This window comes from Heterobasidion irregulare (assembly GCF_000320585.1).
Source record: "Heterobasidion irregulare TC 32-1 unplaced genomic scaffold scaffold_12, whole genome shotgun sequence".
Lineage (NCBI taxonomy): Eukaryota > Fungi > Basidiomycota > Agaricomycetes > Russulales > Bondarzewiaceae > Heterobasidion > Heterobasidion irregulare.
The window spans coordinates 356,414-374,158 of record NW_009258208.1 but is presented as its reverse complement, the minus strand read 5'-3'; the positions used below and the strand labels follow the sequence as shown (position 1 = coordinate 374,158).

The window sequence follows — 17,745 nt, the reverse complement described above, 5'->3', positions numbered from 1 at the left end:
CCCGTAGGCAATATTTTCATTGCTGCTGGTCCAACGTCCAGATCGTGCTTAGCGCTCTTGTTGATGATAAGACATAGATATAAAGTCATACCCACTTTGTTAACCCTTATTCGATGCGCCTCGAGGCGTCTAGGTCCTCGCTGCGATCTCCTTCGCGACTGGATTTTCGTAATCTATCCTTCGTTCTCATCATATCGTGTGGGCGCTTGTGGGCGCATATACTCAACGGACTCTGGAGCCACTGGTCTCCTTGCGTTTGGGTTTGCCTCTATCACGATCGTTGTCGTTCGATCCGAGCATCCAGCTTTTGCGCTAATCACAGCGTGTCGACACCGATTTTTTACTGCTGACTCACAAAGTCATCATCACCTCGAGCTGATTCATCGACGCTGCCGGTTACCTCATCGGCATGGCTCAAGTTTGCCCACACAACGTCGACTTCTGTGAGTCATGTCGACGCGTTTGCACTAGTAGCGTAGGCTTGGCTTAAGAAGGCAGCGCAATATGTATCCGGAATATCCAAAGCCTTCCATTGTCCGGCCTGCGACCGCAACATGAAGGGAGCACAGCATGTCACTGGTAGACCTCTCCGCTCGCATAATGAGCGAAGGGGTGCACCAGCCGACCTGCAGCCGGAGGGGGCTCCGGTTCTTCCTGGACATGTCCGCTGCGAGCTGTGTGACATTGCCGTCGGCGACGACCTCTGGGCGTCCCACGTCGCCGGGCCTGCTCACAAGCGACGAGAGAACTTGGTTGCTTATAAGTCTGCATTCGATGAGGCTGCTAAGGGCAAGCATGGAGTGACGGTCTCTCATGATGAATATGGTGTTGATTTTGGTATCGTGGAAGTGCAGGACGCAGAAAGAGGTGTGAGTGTGGAGCTCAAGGTCCAGATGATCGATCCTTCGTCCAGAATCAAAATGATGGACCTCAAATTATCTTCAACCACGTCTCCTTTTGCAACCACGTCTTCGTATGTCCCACTTCACACTATTTTGTTCAGTCTTTAACCTTGTCTTCAGCTTCACATCAGCGGCTTTCGGTCCTTCTCTCTTGCAGAATGGTCGTGACTCTGGTGTATGTGTCACATTCCAGCAAGCTTTGCGCGGGCGCTATCAAGACCGGCTCGAAATTACTTTCGAAGATCTCAGCCTTCGTCAGCGTTTTATAATCGCTCGGGCACTCAAGGTCGTCGTAGGAAGCAAGGCAGATTATGAGGTTCTCAAGCCCGTTGCTCCCTATGTGCCTCGGAAGCCCGTCAGGCGCACACCGGAGACTGAGATTCTGTCAGGCGATCCGCCACCCGTCCTTACTGCAATAAAGTGGGTCGCCACGCTCCCGTTGGCGCTGATACCAAGGGTTGTATCCTCAGCCTTATCTACTGGACATGTCTAGAACATTGTTGCCCAGCTCCAGAGAACCGTGTTGCCACCATCCATGAACGCAGATACTTACTCTCGTCACTCTAAGGCCCTGCTTTGGACTGAAGAACACCGAATGGAGTGAGTCGTATGCGTACGGGTGACATCAAATGATGCTGACGTGCCTCACTCGAGAAATGACCTCCAGACCTACGATATGTACAACGCTCTGCTTGACCGACATGGCGCATATTACTAGTCAGTTGCGCTTGAACGAGATTTTCTCCACATATGCTCACCCAACTATGAAGTTTGAGAGTTCCAGGGCTTGCAGAAAGGCGTCCAAGTGTCCTGACGGGTAATTACATTTCTCGCATCATTCGGTCGTGATTAGCCTTACGCATCGCCAGGCGATTCTATCATTGTTCAAAGTCATGGCGCGGATCGAGGGAAATGGTTTGAAGGCCGCGTTCACTTCGTTCGACGAGAGGAAGTTGGACTCAAGTTCCACAACTCGTTTTTGAGCATTGATAGGGACCGGCTTTATTATGTGCGCTTCAGATTGAACAGAATCCCATTGCGACGGCAGCACCAGGCTCTAGATACAGCAATGGCTCCAGAACACTTGCTGTTTCCTATCCAGAAACATGTTCATGCGAGGGCACGCGACACAATCAATATCACTCCGTACAACAAGATCATCACCAACAATTCTTCTCAGCTAGACGCTGTGAAGGCCATCATAAATCGCCCACTAGGCTCCGTTCCCTTCATTGTTTTTGGCCCGTGAGAACTTGAATTTTCTTTCTGCCTGCCTTCATCTCATTTTTCGTTGTAGGCCAGGAACAGGCAAAACCATCACCATCGTGGAATCCATCCTTCAAGTTTTGCGTGCTAACACCGAAGCATGTGCACCAAGCAACTCTGCCGCTGATCTTATAGCAAGCAAACTCATCTCCTTGGAACTGAGAAGCTCTTTCGCTTCTATGCTCCCAGTCGAGATAAAGAAGATGTCCCAGATGACTTGCTCCCGTTTACAAGCACCAACAGCGGCGGCCATTTCTCTATGCCTCGAATGCTATTTCTGCGACGATACAGGGTCATAGTCTCAACTTGTGTCTGCCTCCTTTGCTTATGGTATTGGGATGCCGCGTGGACATTTCTCACACATCTTTGTGGACGAGGCAGGCCATGCGGCTGAACCGGAGGTCATGATTGCAATAAAGACGATGTCCGATTTGGAGACGAACGTTGTGCTGTCTGGAGATCCGAAGCAGCTTGGACCTATCATTCGATCCGCTGTCGCGCGACACCTTCAGCTATTTGGAAAGGCTCATGAATCGGGATATCTATGACCTGAAGAAGGGTCATGGAATGACGTATGTCTCATTTTGCCATGTTTCTCAGAGTACTTTCTTATGACATTCAGGATTGTGAAATTGACCAAGAATCATCGTTCGCACAATGCCATTCTCAAATATCCCAACGAACGTTTCTATTCCAATGAATTAGAGTCGTGCGGCGACAAGGGCACGGTAGATTCTTTTCTTGGCAGCCCTCTACTTGTTTCCAGCAAGTTTCCAGTCGTCTTTCATGCCATGTCAGGCAAAGATGATCGGGAGGTGTCGTCTCCCTCGTTCTTCAACATCGAAGAGGTTTTACAAGTCGAAGCTTACGTCCAGGCTTTGCGCTCTGAGAGACAATTTCGCGTCGGTAAGGGTATAATTTGATGTTTAGTTCTCCAACGATTGACACAGTTTCTTTTTACCTACAGCGGATCAAGACATCGGCATCATAGCGCCTTATCACGCTCAATGCCTGAAAATCCGTAATTCTCTCAGGGCATTTGCTGATGGGATCAAGGTCGGGAGCGTTGAGGGATTCCAGGGCCAAGTATGTTTTTCTCTCTTTCAACTTGACAGGTTGCTCATGATCTTACACCTCCAAGGAGCGTCGCGTGATCATCGTCTCCACGGTGCGCAGCAGTATAGACTTTGTCGAGTATGATCTCAGACACACCCTTGGATTTGTTGCAAATCCCTGTCGTTTCAATGGTGCATCCTCCAGGTACAATCTTAGAGTCTACTCTGATGGATACCACAGTCGCGATAACCCGGGCACAAGCTTTGCTCATCGTTGTCGGTGATCCTTATGTCCTTTCCCTGGATCCCTTATGGCGCTCTTTCTTGAACTATGTTCACATCGACAAAGGATGGAGGGGTATTCCAATCCCATGGGACCCGCTGGAGCCCGTTCGGGACAACGGCGGCTATGGTGCTGAGCTGCGCGAGCTTGGCCTATCTGACATGAATGGTTCCACTCGTAGGATGGAATCGTTGACTCTGGGGAGCATCGATGATATTGACGAGGCCGGGGCAAATGTCGGTAGACCTTGGAGGGAGGCCGAATGATGTAGTATACTGTACAATAGACTGGGGCGTTTTAGTCTGATGCAGCCTATTCTTGCCTTGATATCACGCCCACATCCTATATGAATCGCACACGAATATGATGCACCATCTCTTGATGTCACTAGGAAGCTTTGAATCAAACCTCGCAACTATAATAATAAAAAACCGTCGTCGTGCTCCATTAAAACCAACCAGCAGTGACTGAAAAAAGGCTTAAAAAGCTCTACAGAAGCAGATGTAATATACGTAGTCCGCACCGCTGGTATCTATTGATGTCCTTCCACACCAACAATATTTACTCAAAACAGTGCTCCTCGCTTGGAGCAATGTCGCTATGACCTCCGCAAATCGCCCTGCGACCCGTGCGGCGAGGCCGAGTTGCTATTACTTCGCGACACATGTCGCGACCCAGGAGCCGATCCCTCACGACTGCGGTTCTCTCGATCCCCACGCAAGCGCGTTCGCTCGTTGACTGCCTCGAGCTCGTCATCCTCTTCGGACAGCCTATGCAGGCCGACCGCTTCTCCATCCGCCTCGTCATCTTCAAATGCATTGAACAGCGTGGCCGTTTGTGAACGGTACAGCGAGTTTCGCGACGCGCGCCGTGCGTGGGTGAGGCCGGCAGACCCAGGTACCGGCGCTGACCAATCGTCAAGAGAAGCACGTCCTTGGAGAGAAAGACGGGGATTCATGAGGCCACCTTCAAGTGTAGAATGGCCGTTGGCGGCTGCCGACTCGGGCTTGCGAGAAAGCTCGAGGACATGGATGCCGAGGAAGGTGACTACGAAGCCGGCAATGAGCGAGACGGTGTTCGTGGGATTGTCGGTGTTGAATCCTTGGAAGAGAATGAGAGAAGCGACGATGGTCGCGGTAGAGAAGCAGACGTAATACATGGGATTGACACTACATGCGGGGTCAGCGGGGACGTCAAGAAGGCGGAGGAGAGATGGACGTACACATTAGTCGAGAAAATGTCGAGAGCTTTGTTGAAATAGTTCATCTGGACCATAATACAGCCGGCGACGACTACGCCGAATACGTAGGTGCTTAGATAGGTGAATTGATTATTACCAGCAATTGTGAGTTTGACCGCGATGCCAAAGCCTTTGACAGCCATGATGGAGACGGATCCCACGAGGGAGCAGATAGAGATGTATACGAGCGGATTTGAGCGACCGTAGCGAGGCGCGACGGAGTAGATCATGACGAGAGAGAACACGAGAACAGAAAAGCAATACATGAGAAATCCTTATAGTCGTGTCAGGGCTGAAATTTATATATAGAGTATCATGCACACCTGGCTGGACCGCATAACGTAGAACCTCGTCGACAGTCTCGATATCTTTGTCTTCTGGGGCGTGTAAAATAATGATGAGGGAGCCGATCAGACACAATGCACAGCCCACTCGTCCTAGGTGACCGAGCTCTTCCTTGAGCAGATAGGACGCGAGAATAGCACTGAAATTTGTTGGAAGTAAGTCAAATGAACAGGACGCAGCAAGATAGATATCAGAGAAGAAGAATTTTATTAGGGTATCGTAAAAGGATGGGGAAAGTGACACCCATGTCAGATTGAAGCAGGCGAGCACCGGGAATTCTACTGAGGAGTGAGGTGAGAACGTTTGAGTGTCTAGCTTGTACGCCAGGACTGTGAACCCAGTCGAACACAGGTGCAAAGATGGTGGAAGAATCGAGGTGCTAAGCCTCTTACTCTCCGTCGCTCGGCTGAAAAGACATACGGCAAAGAATATATGAACACAAGCATACGCACCCAATTATAACACTGAGGGCGCCTAGTGGAGTAACCAAGATCGGAGGTGCAAAGGAGTAGGCTGCGAAGTTTGCCACTGCGGTTCAAGCTCATCGATCAACTACAGGCTACTAGTAGATGTCGCAGGACTCACATTCCCCCAAGACGACTAACCGACACGCGGCGAGCGATGTTTAGCTGAGCCTGCCTTTCCTCTGCATCGTTTGAACTCACGTGTGGATATCCCCGCCCACCAGATTGGATTTTTCAGATATGCATAATCGTCTGAAGCAGAAGCATATGCGCTTTGTCGATCCGCTGCATCATTCAAGCCCTACGTAGCCTAGTGAATATAGGCATGCCAAGCGTCTACTCGGTTTGTGCACACCTTTTTTGTGATGATGAAGCTTGTGCCGATTGCTAGCGAGCTGGACATAGCCAGAACGAGGCCAATGTACTTGTCCTCAACCATTTCCGCAAATATAGAGAGTATTCGTAGTAAATGAGTGGAAGGAGGACGTTCAGAGTCGTTATTTTAGTGAAGGGGGCGTGCCAGGGACAATGATGCCAGCGCTAATAAAAGATACTGGGGTCTTTACTGCTTATTCCAAAGCTGTCAGGGGGTTGTCACTATGTCATCTAATCTAATCTCTTCCAGAAGTGACAGCCGCGCCAATGGGGGTGTTGCATGTTGGCACACAAATCGTACACAAGCACACCATATCGTCCGGCAGCTTCAAGGGATAAAGGCATATCTTTCTAAAAGATCGATTTGCCAAGATCTACACCCAATCAAGGTCTCCGGATTGTTCCTTGGAGCACATGCTTGCATCTGCCTTTCGCGTCTTTGGCACTCACCATATCCGGTGTCACAGATCCCCATCCTATCGATTCTATTCCTCGTCTTTTACCATGGGCTTACCTGGCGCGCAGACTGTTGACACATCGGCTAGGCTCGATGCATTGCGCAAGCTGATGGCTGAGAAGCCAGTGTCCGCGTATGTTGTGCCGAGCGAAGACCAACGTATGTATGCAGTTTGCTCAACGTAAATTCCATTGATTCACAGCTACTTGGTCCAGATTCGAGCGAGTATCTCGCGCAGTGTGATGAGCGCAGGGCTTTTATTTCTGGATTCACAGGCTCAGCAGGTGTGTCAAATCCTACGGCGAAGACAACAGAGAGTCTCATGGCTTGAAGGCACCGCAATTGTAACGAAGGGCAAGGCATATTTGTTTACCGATGGGCGTTACTTCTTACAAGCTGAGCAGCAGCTGGACAAGTAAGATTGCGCTTTCTCCTCAGGTCTTTTGGTCGCACTGAAGATTGACTAGGAACTGGACACTAATGAAGCAGGGTCTGCCAGGTGGGTTGGTCATCGTTGAAGTCGAGAATTCATATTTAATACCATGTAAGATGTGCCAACATGGCAGGAATTCATCAAAAAAGTAGGTGTAACATTCTTGGTGCGAGGGTCATACTCATTGCGGCATTTCTGTAGAATGTTTCGAAGTCAGACCGAGTAGGGATAGACCCAGAATTGATTGCAGCTAGTGCGTTTCATGGACTACATCTTGCTTCTCATATATACTTATCTAATCTTTTGCTCTGGCATAGCCGACGCGAAGTTTTTTCCTGAGACCAGCTTTTCGTTCACTGAAAATCTAGTCGACAAGGTCTGGGGTTCTGATCGACCTGCACGTCCCAAGAGCCATGTCTTCCCTCTCGAAATCAAATACTCCGGTATGACGACCTAATTCCGTCTAAGAAACGGTCGCATTATTTGAACGAGTCCCTTTCCAGGCGAATTGCACACTGACAAGTTATCCAAGTTACGTGATGGACTACGGAAGAAGGAGGTACAAGCGTTGATAGTGACGATGCTGGATGAGGTCGCGTGGTTATTTAACCTGCGGGGTGCAGATATTGACTTCAACCCTGGTTTGTCTACGCTTTCTTCTATCGCGTTTACCAACGGCACGGCGATTTAACATATTGTCACAGTGTTCTTTGCGTATGCGATCGTGACGCTTGAAAAAGCCTATCTTTTTATCGATCCAGAGCAAGTGGATGCCTCCTTGAAGAATCATCTTGGCTCACAAGTTGAGACCCGGCCGTATGCCGATTTCACAAGCTACTTGCGACGACTGGCCAATGAATTGAAGGTATCTTGTTCGTCCGCCGTTCATAGTATGCGCGTTGATGCCTTGAAATCTAGTCCTCATCTTCTGCTACTGTCAAGGTTCTCTTGGGAGATAAAGCCAGTGTAGCTGTCGCGGAGGCCATTGGCAGCTCCAATACGACTATCGACCGATCTCCCGTTGCGGATCTCAAGGCTATCAAGAATCAGACAGAGATCGCGGGCTTTCGCGCCAGCCATATCAGGGATGGAGCTGCACTCGCGAGATATTTTGCGTGGCTCGAGGCACAGCTGAACGAGGGCAAAGAGATCTCTGAAAGCGGTGCTGCCGATCAATTGGAGAGGTTCCGTGAGTTAGTGGCTTTTTCTTTGTTTTTTCATAAGCAATTTCAGCACTGAAACGATGTGTAGAGAGCTCGACCTATACAAGGGTCTATCGTTCACAACGATATCTTCGACGGGGCCAAATGGAGGTACAACCCGCTTTAAGAATCATGATGGACGAAAGTTAACTGTTGAATAGCCATCATACACTATTCTCCTGACCCACATAACAGCGACATCATCAAGAAGGACCAGGTATGTCATTTATGCTTATCTTTTGCATGTCGCCCTCTAAAGTTACTGAATCGCAGATCTACTTATGCGATTCAGGCGGTGAGTGGTCAAGTTCCTGCATTGAGGGTTTTCGATTTTGACAAGATTACATAGCACAATTCTTGGACGGTACTACTGACGTCACGAGGACATGGGTAGGCCCCTGTGGGGTGGAAATTTAATGCTTATTTCGCTTATGCCTCTTTGGTAGCATTTCGGCGAACCAACCGAAGAAGAGAAGAGGGCTTTCACCCGAGTGCTTCAGGGCCATATTGCCATCGACACCGCTATCTTCCCGGCTGGAACATCAGGTGCGTCGTATTCAGAGAAGTTATAGTCGCATCAAGTTGAAGCATTCATCGAACGAAGGGTACATAATGTAAGGTCGACTTTCAAGCCAAGGAAATATGCCTTAGTCAACTCACTTTGGTAACAGTGATACTTGGGCGCGGCGAGCTTTGTGGCAAGACGGGTTAGGTATGTCCTGAACATTGAACATTACCCACAACAATTGCTCATATATACCTCAGACTACAGGCACGGCACGGGACATGGAGTCGGGCACTTTCTGAACGTGCATGAAGGTAACTCGTGTTCAACACTGGAAATTTGGCTTCGAATGTCACGCCGCTTCCAGGTCCGCATGGTATTGGCACTCGGATAGCATACAACAACACGCCCTTGAAGCCTGGCATGACAGTGTCAAATGGTCCGCGGCAATTTGACTCAATTGTATCTAATATGCGCTGAGCACCTTGTTTAGAACCGGGGTACTATGCTGATGGCCGCTTTGGTATTCGCATCGAAAACGTCGTAATCGTCCGCGAGGCAAAGACTCCGAACAACTTCGGCGGCAAGGGCTATTTGGGTTTCGAGCACATTACTATGGTATGTCTTCGAACCTTTCGTATGTTGGTTTGCTAGAACAGATCGTTGCGCAGTGCCCGATCCACAAGAAGCTCATTGACACTAGCCTGCTGGCGGTGCAGGAACGAGACTGGCTGGACAAGTATCATGCAGAGACTTTGGCGAAGGTAGGCCCCTTGTTGAAGAACGACCTTCGCGCGCTTGCATGGCTCGAAAGAGAGTGCGCGCCTTTGTAATGAAAGGTGATGCAGAAATATTTGCGATACTGCCTTCCGCGACTGTGTGCACATTTGACCTGACCTCTTGCATGCTACGAGGACGCGTCAGTATCGATCATGCTGGTTGGCTGTCAAATTCTCATTGATGTATAATCTACAACAAGGTAATCTGCGGCTGTGTATTTTGCATTGACTGTGTTTAGTCGACTGCTGAACCATCTTAACTGCGGCTCGTGCCTGGATACATTGCGCCTTCTGGTTCTTTGCCACCTGTGTTCAGCGAAGGGGTCCTACCTTCACTTGAATTGAAGTCAGCTGTGAATTCGTTTAGCATGTGCGTGGAGTTGATCCGAAACGCGCTCGGGACGTATTCTTGCAGACTTGTTCTGTGATCTGTGGACAGGTCGTTGCCTGTTGCCGCACGGTCCCGCTACCATGTCATACCAGAAATGGACTCCAACCCTTTGCTAGATGGAGCACTGTAGAGCGCCGTAACAAAAGTGGGACAAAACACGGTATCTGAGTACTAAAGTTGATGTCACTAATCCAGACTGGTGCGCCATAGGCCATTCTAGGACTTGGGTTCTCATCCATCATCCATCAACATCTGTCACGCTCGCCCTTCTGAGGAAGGAGGTAACGAGGACCTTCCGAGTACAGGCCAGAGCGCTTCTTGCTCTTGCCTCCCACCATTCTTACCTTTCTTCCACAACAGCTCACCGATGTCGCCATACTGTCCAGAAGCGTTGCAGTCAGGCCACTGTACGCGTTCTGGCTGTCGCGACCAGCACGATGTCGCAGAGTGTGTGCCATGCAGACGGTTCATTCCTACCCAAGTGATGCAGGCGCACGTCAACGGACGGGCGCACTCGACGGTCGCCCAGGCTATCCATGGCCCGCAAGTGATCCCAGAGGCATCTGCTGTTTCCTATCTGCCCCCGTCGGAGATTCCTATGACCCTTGCAGAGGGCGACACGACCACAGCGAATGAAATAGACACTGGAACTGCTGTCCCTCCGTCAGACAGGCTGGGAACATATTGTCCAGATGCTCTTCGGACAGGTGTATGTATGCGCCCTGATCGGTGCCGTCACCGGCATGACATCGAGCACTGCGTACCCTGCAACCGGTTCATCCCTGCGTTTCAGATACACATTCATCTTGGTGGGAAGCCGCATCGAAAGGTGCTTGATAGAGGAGATGCTACGACCCCGACATCGCATATAGGCGCCACCTCGACTACTGACCCGCAAGTTTCGTCACACACGCTTCCGGACGCCCCCATATCCTCTACCCAGAGCAGCTCTACCGTAGTGAAAAGCACAGATATTGGCGCCCCTTCAGACCCCCTCGGAACGTATTGTCCAGAGACTCTTCAGACAGGTGTATGTATGCGCCCTGATCGGTGCCGTCACCGGCATGACATCGAGCACTGCGTACCCTGCAACCGGTTCATCCCTGCGTTTCAGATACACATTCATCTTGGTGGGAAGCCGCATCGAAAGGTGCTTGATAGAGGAGATGCTACGACCCCGACATCGCATATAGGCGCCACCTCGACTGCTGACCCGCAAGTTTCGTCACACACGCTTCCGGACGCCCCCATATCCTCTACCCAGAGCAGCTCTACCGTAGTGAAAAGCACAGATATTGGCGCCCCTTCAGACCCCCTCGGAACGTATTGTCCAGAGACTCTTCAGACAGGTGTATGTATGCGCCCTGATCGGTGCCGTCACCGGCATGACATCGAGCACTGCGTACCCTGCAACCGGTTCATCCCTGCGTTTCAGATACACATTCATCTTGGTGGGAATCGGCATCTGGAGGTGGCTAGACGCATTGACACCGCGAGGAACACACCATGCCCGTCGACTCCCTCGCAGCCGCAAGCTAGTCCTTCCCAGAGCGATACCACTGCTGTCAATACTCCCAGTACTGCGTATGCAGAGGACGAATCGAACACTCTACCAGGACCAGTGGCAGTCCCAGGAGCATCTTGGTGCGATGTATGCCGCATACTCGTGTATGTGGGAACGCAGGGGTTCGATGCGCATACACAGGGTAAATGCCACAAATCAAATGTCGAATTGATGTCCACGGGCGCTTCGCCGGGCGCAATCCCCATCCCTGAAGGATTCGCGCGTTGCGATGTCTGCCAGAAGACATTTAAACGATCGAAACGGAACCTTCATCTCAAGTCACAACAACATTTGAATCAGCAGAAATATGTGTCTGCGGCCGCTGTAGGTCGAATTGCAGGCGGTGCCGAGGAAAGAAGCTTCAAGGCAGTCGAAGGAGATAAACACGTCGATCCTGGCAACCACAGTGGTATTGACAAAACTCTCGGTGACGCCTCTGACGATGGCGATATTATTATCCATCCTACAGACGGCCATGACTTTGGCGTCGTGGAGCGGGCCGATGACCAGTCTCTGTTCGCCTCAAGCGTGGCGAGATTCACCATCCATCTTGATGCGTGCGCGCCTGCATCGCTGAGGTCATGCCCCAAGGTCTCATTGATCGAGGTCAAGCTATCATCCTCGCAGTCATTGCAGACCGACATGTTTTCAAGGTGTGTCTGTTTGATCCCATTCGTTCATGCCAGTACATTGCTGATCTGTACTTCAGCTTCCTTGTAGAAATCGAGGGAGATTCAAGATGGATAGAGCCAGATACCTCGTTGCGTGTCATGGTGACTCTGATTCCTTCTTACGAAGGCCGCTTCGAGGACAGCCTTCTTTTCGTGTTCCATAACTTCTCCTCAAAGACCGATCTCACAATCTCTCGCCCAGTGTCCGGCATCGCAGGTTCATTGATTGATCAAAAACGCCTGCGAGTTCCTGAGACGCCCCACAGATCCCGTCGGCCGCCACGACCTAACCCTTCGAACTTTGTTCCATTGAAGCCTCCCACATGGACGAGAACACAATATGAGAACTTGCTTCCCGAATTTCCCTTGCCATCGACGTTTGCAGAGACTCTGCACTCATCAAAGTTTGATAAAGAGATCAAGCACGCTGCCCAAGCGCCCATGCCGGTCGAACTGAATGTCGACACGTATCGAGATTACTTCGAGACTTTATTGTGGCTTGAAGAGGCGTACATTAGGTGCGCTCTATGCTTGTATTTTGGCGACAGCTATTCTGACCTTTCAAGCAAGTCGTGATCTATTAAACATTGTGATAGGTGATGTTCGAGTTCGACCTCGATATCCAAGATATCAGTACGCTGTTTCTGTTTGAGGACATTATTCCGTCTGAGAGTCGTCGTAGGATTGATTTCGCTCACGAAGATGAGCTAAATTTGCCAGACATCAAAGTCGGAGACTACCTCATACTCGACCAACTATCGACCGACACATGCTATGAAGTGCGCATACATTCAGGCGGGTACTTATTCATGGAAGACGGATTTGTTGGACCACTTGTCCTTCGCGTGCCAAAGGGGTTTAGCACATACCGTGGCTTCAAGTTCGGCTTGAGATTTGTACTCAATCGGATGCCGCTACGTAGAATGCATCTCGCAGTATCAGCCCCGTTCAAATTTGGTCCGGCCAGGGTGCTTTTTCCTACACTGACACCGACACCCACGACTCCGGCATATGACGTCGGCGAGATCGAGTTTTACAACTTAAGCATTGGGCAGGATGAGGAACAAACTCGAACAATCTGTTCGATACTGTATCTGCCGCCTGGTAGCGTTCCATTTATCCTGTATGGCCCGTGCGTCGCATTTTCTTTTTCTCCTCCGATTTTGTTCTTATATATGGAACAATAGCCCCGGCTCAGGGAAAACGGCCACGATCACGGAGGCGATTCTCCAACTACTCAAGCGTCGCTCTAGCTGCAGGATTCTTGCATGTTGCCCTAGCAATTCTGCAGCTGATGAACTAACGACACGCCTCTCAACTCACTTGTCCACAGGCGACATGTTTCGTCTCAATGCCTTTTCTCGACCTTTGCAGGATTGTAGGGAGCCAGTGGTACCGTACACTTTGAGTAACGATCATGATACGTTCGCTTTTCCTCCCAAGTCTGCCATGGTCAAATTCCGCATCGTTGTGTCTACCTGCAGCTCGGCGGGCGTCCTTCAGAGCCTTGGTATACCCACCGGCTATTACAGTCATGTCTTCATCGACGAGGCCGGGCAGGCCGAGGAACCTTTGACCTTGATTCCTATTGCCGCCGTTGCGGGCCACGATACCAACATCATTCTAGCTGGAGATCCAAAACAGTTGGGACCTGTCGTAAAGTCGCATAACGTCGGGTTGCGGCGTAGCTTCTTGGAGAGGCTGATGTCTCAAAAAATATATGACCCTGCAGTCGGGGACGGACGGACGTAAGGCTTTTTATAATCTGGCCTCGCTCTATCCCTCTCATCGCTGCTTTTTAGGATCGTTCAACTCAAGAATAACAGGAGATCGCACGAAGCAATTTTCACCTTTTCCAATCAACGTTTTTATGACAATCAGCAACAGTGTGCCGGGGACCCTAAGATCACGCATTCCCTGCTAGGCAGCTCTGTTCTCGTGAATAAAGCATTCCCCGTCGTTTTCCACGGGATCCAGGGAAGGGACAGATACGGAAATTCGAGATCGTTTTACAATATAGAAGAAATTTCGCTCGTCAAAAAATACTGTAGGGACCTTGTCGGGGATCGAGAGAGACGTGTTGGTGAGCGCCTTCGCTACCTGGATTAATTGGCATGGATTGACGGGTCTTGGAACCATAGAGGCGGCAGAGATCGGTGTGATCAGCCCGTACCGGATGCAAGTCCGGGCGATCAGGAGAAGCCTCAAAGAAGAGAACTTAGGCGACGTGACTGTCGGATCGGTCGAGCAGTTCCAAGGACAGGTGAGTGCTACCATTTGCAGTCTGCTGGGGATGATGGACCGACGTCCTTCGTGATGTAGGAGCGACGGGTCATCATATTTTCGACAGTGCGAAGCAACACGAAAACCACCGAAAGGAAGTCAGCGGGCTTCATCGGAGACCCTCGTCGTCTGAACGGTGAGCGGTCCCCACGTGCTTATGGCATATACATAGATGCGATTGTTGATCCCTTGATGCTTACTTGCTGCAGTCGCGCTGACGCGCGCGCAGGCGCTGCTGATCGTCATCGGCGACCCGGCGGTCCTGGGCAAGATCCCGCTGTGGCGTGGGTTCTTGAACTTTGTGCACATGCGGGGTGGGCACACGGGGAAGAACTTCGACTGGGACTCTGCGACAGACGAGCCTGACGCGACGGAGCTCGTGGACCACGTCAGGACGAGAATTATGAAGTGAGGAGAGCGAAGGGCCGTTCGCCTGTAACAATACGCATCGCCAGCTGGTTGTATTTGTAGTGTGTATGTTCCGGATCGTCGATGTGCCAGGCACGTCGCGAGTGATGAAACAGAGTCTGGCGGTGACCCCACCTTTTGTGTGCTCTACAGTACATGCTTGTTTTTTTTTTTGCTACATCCGCCCCCGACGGCTCAACGTCGAGATATAAAAGAAGCTCTCCTCCAGGATAGATGTGTAGCCCTAGAACAACCACGGGCCTACTGATGCGGGTCAGTCGATCAGCCAGCGAGTCAGCGAGACGGCGGGGAGCGCGCACCGCGGCCCTGGGGCCCCTCGGGCTTGATCTGGAGGCAGCTCTGGTGGATGAGGTTGAGCGCCTTGACGGCGTCGCGGCCGTCGATGACGCACGAGATGTTGATCTCGTTCGCGCCCTGGGAGATCATCTCGACGTTGACGTTCCCGCCGCCGAGCGTGGTGAACATGCGGCCCGCGATGCCGACGAGGTGGCGCATCTGCTTGCCGACGAGCGAGAGGATCGCCATGTCGCGGTGCACGGAGACCTGCGCGCGCGCGCGAGCGTGAGTGTGAGCGGGCGTGAGCGGGAGCGGCAGAAACGAAGGGGGGAAGGGGGGGGGGGGAGCGAAGCGCGACGCACGGAGCCGGACTTTTCGAGCTCGCGCACGACGCGCGCGAGCGCCTTGCGGTCGAGGACGTCCTCGATCGCCATGCTGACGTGCACCTCGCTCGTGCTGATGAGGTCGACGACGACGCCGAATCGATCGAGCGCGCCGAAGATGCGCGCGAGGAAGCCGTGCGAGACGCTCTTGCGGTTCGAGTTTACGTTCAGCACGACCATGCGCTCCTTGATCGTCACCGCCGTCGGGAGCTTGCGCGATGCGCCGCCGGCGCTGCTGGTGGTGAACGCGCCGTTTTGGGTGAGGAGCGGCGAGAGCGCGCTGGGGAGGGAAGGTGAGGACGGGGTGCTGGAGGCGGAGGAGAGGAAGTCGGGGACGGCGTCGAGGTCGAGGTCCGGGTCCGGGTGGATGACGGTGCCGCCGCCCTTTGGATTCTCGACGTTCTTGATGCGAATCGGGATCTTGCGCCGGATGACCTGCGACGCGTGAGTTCACAAGAAACCCCCCGAATGCCGCCACCGCCGCACGCACCTGCTCCATCGTAAACGGATGCACGACCTCGCTCCCATAATACGTCAGCTCCGCCGCCTCCTCGGGCGAGATGAGCGGTATCAGGCGCGCGGTCGGCACCTTGCGCGGGTCCGCGGTGAAGATCCCGTCCACCTCCTTCCAGATCTGCAGCTCCGCCGCGCCGAGCCCCGCAGCGAGCAGCGCCGCGGCGAGGTCCGTGTAGCCGCGCCCGACTTGCCGCAGGAGCGAGCCGGGGACGGGGCCGAAGAAGCCTGCGCGCGCGGGCGGGGGTGCGGGCGGATATGTGGATGGGTGGACACAAAGTCAGCGTGGCTCATCGCGTGCACGCAGGAACATGCAGAACGCACCAGTAACGACGGGCACGCGCGGGCCGCACTGCAGAACGCGCTGGGCGATGGCCTCGGCGACGGCGTCGTAGAACCCCTGGCCGAGCGCGCCGTGCGCGTCCGCGTCCGCGTCGTCGTGCGCCGCGGCGGGGACGACGTTCTCGAGCGAGACGAACTCGGCGTCGATGCCCTGTTGGGGGCGGTGGCAGCGGTGATGCGGGGCGGAGCGGGGCGGGGCGGCGAGAGTGTTGGAGAGGTTGGAGGGAAGGGGAGTCAGGGGGTCAGAGAGAGAGAGAGAAGAGAAGGGGGGGAGGGGGGACGCACCTGGTCGCGGAGGGCGGCGACGACGAGCTTGCAGCCGAGCTTCTCGCCAAAGCCGACGATGCTATCGCGCGAGCGCGGCGATATCTCGTCGATGACCTGCGCGGGGCGAGCGTGAGCGGACGGCGCACGAGGCACGCACACGAGGCACACGATCAGGACGAGGAACAGGAGGGAAGACGGGACGGGAAGCGAGGGCGCACGCACGCACGCACGCACGCACGCACCTGAGTCGCGTACAGAAACGCGCGCAGGCCATCGCAGTCGCGCGTGATCTCGGCCTCGAGCTCGGCGCGCAGGGCGGGGTCGCGCACGGCCAACTGTGCAGCCGCGATGTGCTCCGCGCGGATGACGTCCACGGTCGCGCTGAACGGCGGCGGCGGCGGCGTCGGCGTCGGCGTCGCGGTGGGCTGTGACGCGTCGCCGAGGGGCGTGAACACGAGCGACGAGGCGGGCGCGGGCGATGCTGCGCGGGAGGACGGAAAGATGGGGGACTGGGCGGAGGAGGAGCGGCCGTGTACGAAGGGCGTCGCTGTGCCGGACGCGGGGGCTGTCGAGTCGGATGTGGCGGAGGCGGAGGAGGAGATGGAGGAGGAGGAGGAGGGGCGGTGGAGGGCCTCGGCGGCGGCGCGGAGGAGGAGGTTGGTTGTGCCGAGGGCCTTTGTGGAGCCGGAGCGGGCGGAGCACACGATGGCGACTTTGTGCTGGTCGAGGTAGTCCCTGCACGGCGCGGCGAGTCAAGTCGAGTCAGGGCGGCGGAGAGGGAGGTGCGGAGGGAGGGAGACACGCACGGGACGATGTGCGCGGCGATGGTGGCCGCGAACTTGCCGACGCTTGTGCCGCCGTATTTCTGCACGAGCCAGCGGGCGGCGGGGTCGATCGAGTTCTGGTGGAGGTTTGGGGGCGTGCGCGGGGGCGGGGTGCCTGGCGCGGACGACGAGGTGGACAGCGAGGGCGAGAGCGCGGACGACGAGGTGGACAGCGAGGGCGTGGGCGGTGAGGGAGAGGGCGGCGAGGGCGAGGGAGAGGAGGAGGGAGAGGAGGAGGGCGAGGGCGAGGGCGCGGGGAGGGCGCTCATGGCGGTGTGCAGACGCTTGCGGGGATCAGAGAGCGCTGGGGCTGGCTGTGCGAGCGAGCGAGCGAGGGAGTGTGCGTCGGCGGGCGCGTCGGCGGGCGTCTGCAGCGAACAAAGGTGTCGCCGGGCAGTGCAGGAGCCCGTCGACGAAGACGACTGACTCGACTCGTCCATAATCCCGACACCCGACATCCGACATCCGACATCTCCGAACGGACCCCGTAGCCATC

At 53.7% G+C, this 17,745-nt stretch overlaps 5 protein-coding genes across 5 annotated transcripts; 3 read left to right on the top strand and 2 right to left on the bottom strand.

Moving 5' to 3' along the window:
• Window positions 1-63: 63 nt before the first annotated feature.
• Window positions 64-3,772, top strand: HETIRDRAFT_162529 (uncharacterized protein; the record flags this gene model as incomplete). Its single annotated transcript, XM_009553726.1, has 13 exons — window positions 64-418; window positions 499-973; window positions 1,023-1,359; window positions 1,411-1,502; window positions 1,557-1,619; window positions 1,673-1,719; window positions 1,772-2,147; window positions 2,200-2,460; window positions 2,588-2,740; window positions 2,791-3,074; window positions 3,136-3,254; window positions 3,310-3,415; window positions 3,465-3,772. The coding sequence occupies 13 exons, from the start codon at window positions 64-66 to the stop codon at window positions 3,770-3,772; spliced, it is 2,976 nt and encodes a 991-aa protein (XP_009552021.1).
• Window positions 3,773-4,104: 332 nt separating this feature from the next.
• On the bottom strand, window positions 4,105-5,994 carry HETIRDRAFT_329945 (uncharacterized protein; the record flags this gene model as incomplete). The annotated part of the gene is made up of 6 exons (XM_009553725.1): window positions 4,105-4,675; window positions 4,729-5,020; window positions 5,070-5,230; window positions 5,544-5,619; window positions 5,757-5,856; window positions 5,911-5,994. The coding sequence occupies 6 exons, from the start codon at window positions 5,992-5,994 to the stop codon at window positions 4,105-4,107; spliced, it is 1,284 nt and encodes a 427-aa protein (XP_009552020.1).
• A 440-nt stretch (window positions 5,995-6,434) lies between these two features.
• HETIRDRAFT_106429 (Metallo peptidase M24) lies at window positions 6,435-9,360 on the top strand (the record flags this gene model as incomplete). The annotated part of the gene is made up of 21 exons (XM_009553724.1): window positions 6,435-6,546; window positions 6,603-6,671; window positions 6,721-6,802; window positions 6,855-6,886; window positions 6,937-6,968; window positions 7,022-7,073; window positions 7,138-7,263; window positions 7,324-7,461; window positions 7,525-7,685; window positions 7,739-8,013; window positions 8,072-8,133; window positions 8,184-8,239; window positions 8,296-8,317; window positions 8,372-8,412; window positions 8,469-8,568; window positions 8,627-8,636; window positions 8,694-8,734; window positions 8,788-8,841; window positions 8,895-8,966; window positions 9,021-9,145; window positions 9,199-9,360. 21 exons carry the CDS (start codon window positions 6,435-6,437, stop codon window positions 9,358-9,360), a joined length of 1,824 nt encoding a protein of 607 aa, XP_009552019.1.
• A 716-nt stretch (window positions 9,361-10,076) lies between these two features.
• HETIRDRAFT_390120 (uncharacterized protein) lies at window positions 10,077-14,759 on the top strand. Its single transcript, XM_009553723.1, has 10 exons — window positions 10,077-10,217; window positions 11,292-11,572; window positions 11,669-11,914; window positions 11,971-12,501; window positions 12,615-13,064; window positions 13,120-13,680; window positions 13,735-14,015; window positions 14,074-14,195; window positions 14,255-14,351; window positions 14,425-14,759. The coding sequence occupies exons 1-10, from the start codon at window positions 10,182-10,184 to the stop codon at window positions 14,625-14,627; spliced, it is 2,808 nt and encodes a 935-aa protein (XP_009552018.1). The 5' UTR covers window positions 10,077-10,181; the 3' UTR covers window positions 14,628-14,759.
• HETIRDRAFT_481226 (uncharacterized protein) lies at window positions 14,728-17,622 on the bottom strand. The gene is made up of 8 exons (XM_009553722.1): window positions 17,232-17,622; window positions 16,668-17,160; window positions 16,444-16,539; window positions 16,141-16,309; window positions 15,794-16,044; window positions 15,283-15,738; window positions 14,944-15,187; window positions 14,728-14,887 (listed from the first exon to the last, which is right to left on the bottom strand). Exons 1-8 carry the CDS (start codon window positions 17,516-17,518, stop codon window positions 14,868-14,870), a joined length of 2,016 nt encoding a protein of 671 aa, XP_009552017.1. The 5' UTR covers window positions 17,519-17,622; the 3' UTR covers window positions 14,728-14,867.
• Window positions 17,623-17,745: the final 123 nt, after the last annotated feature.

Excerpts from the sequence above, each read along its gene's own strand:
- HETIRDRAFT_481226 (XM_009553722.1), bottom strand. The coding sequence starts at position 17,518 with ATGAGCGCCCTCCCCGCGCCCTCGCCCTCGCCCTCCTCCTCTCCCTCC. Across the intron at positions 16,540-16,667 it reads CGTTTCTGTACGCGACTCAG|GTCATCGACGAGATATCGCC; the intron begins GTGCGTGCGTGC and ends CGCCCCGCGCAG. Across the intron at positions 14,888-14,943 it reads CGAGGGGCCCCAGGGCCGCG|TAGGCCCGTGGTTGTTCTAG; the intron begins GTGCGCGCTCCC and ends GACCCGCATCAG.
- HETIRDRAFT_390120 (XM_009553723.1), top strand. The coding sequence starts at position 10,182 with ATGCAGGCGCACGTCAACGGACGGGCGCACTCGACG. Across the intron at positions 12,502-12,614 it reads TATTCTGACCTTTCAAGCAA|GATTGATTTCGCTCACGAAG; the intron begins GTCGTGATCTAT and ends GAGTCGTCGTAG. Across the intron at positions 13,065-13,119 it reads CCATTTATCCTGTATGGCCC|CCCCGGCTCAGGGAAAACGG; the intron begins GTGCGTCGCATT and ends ATGGAACAATAG.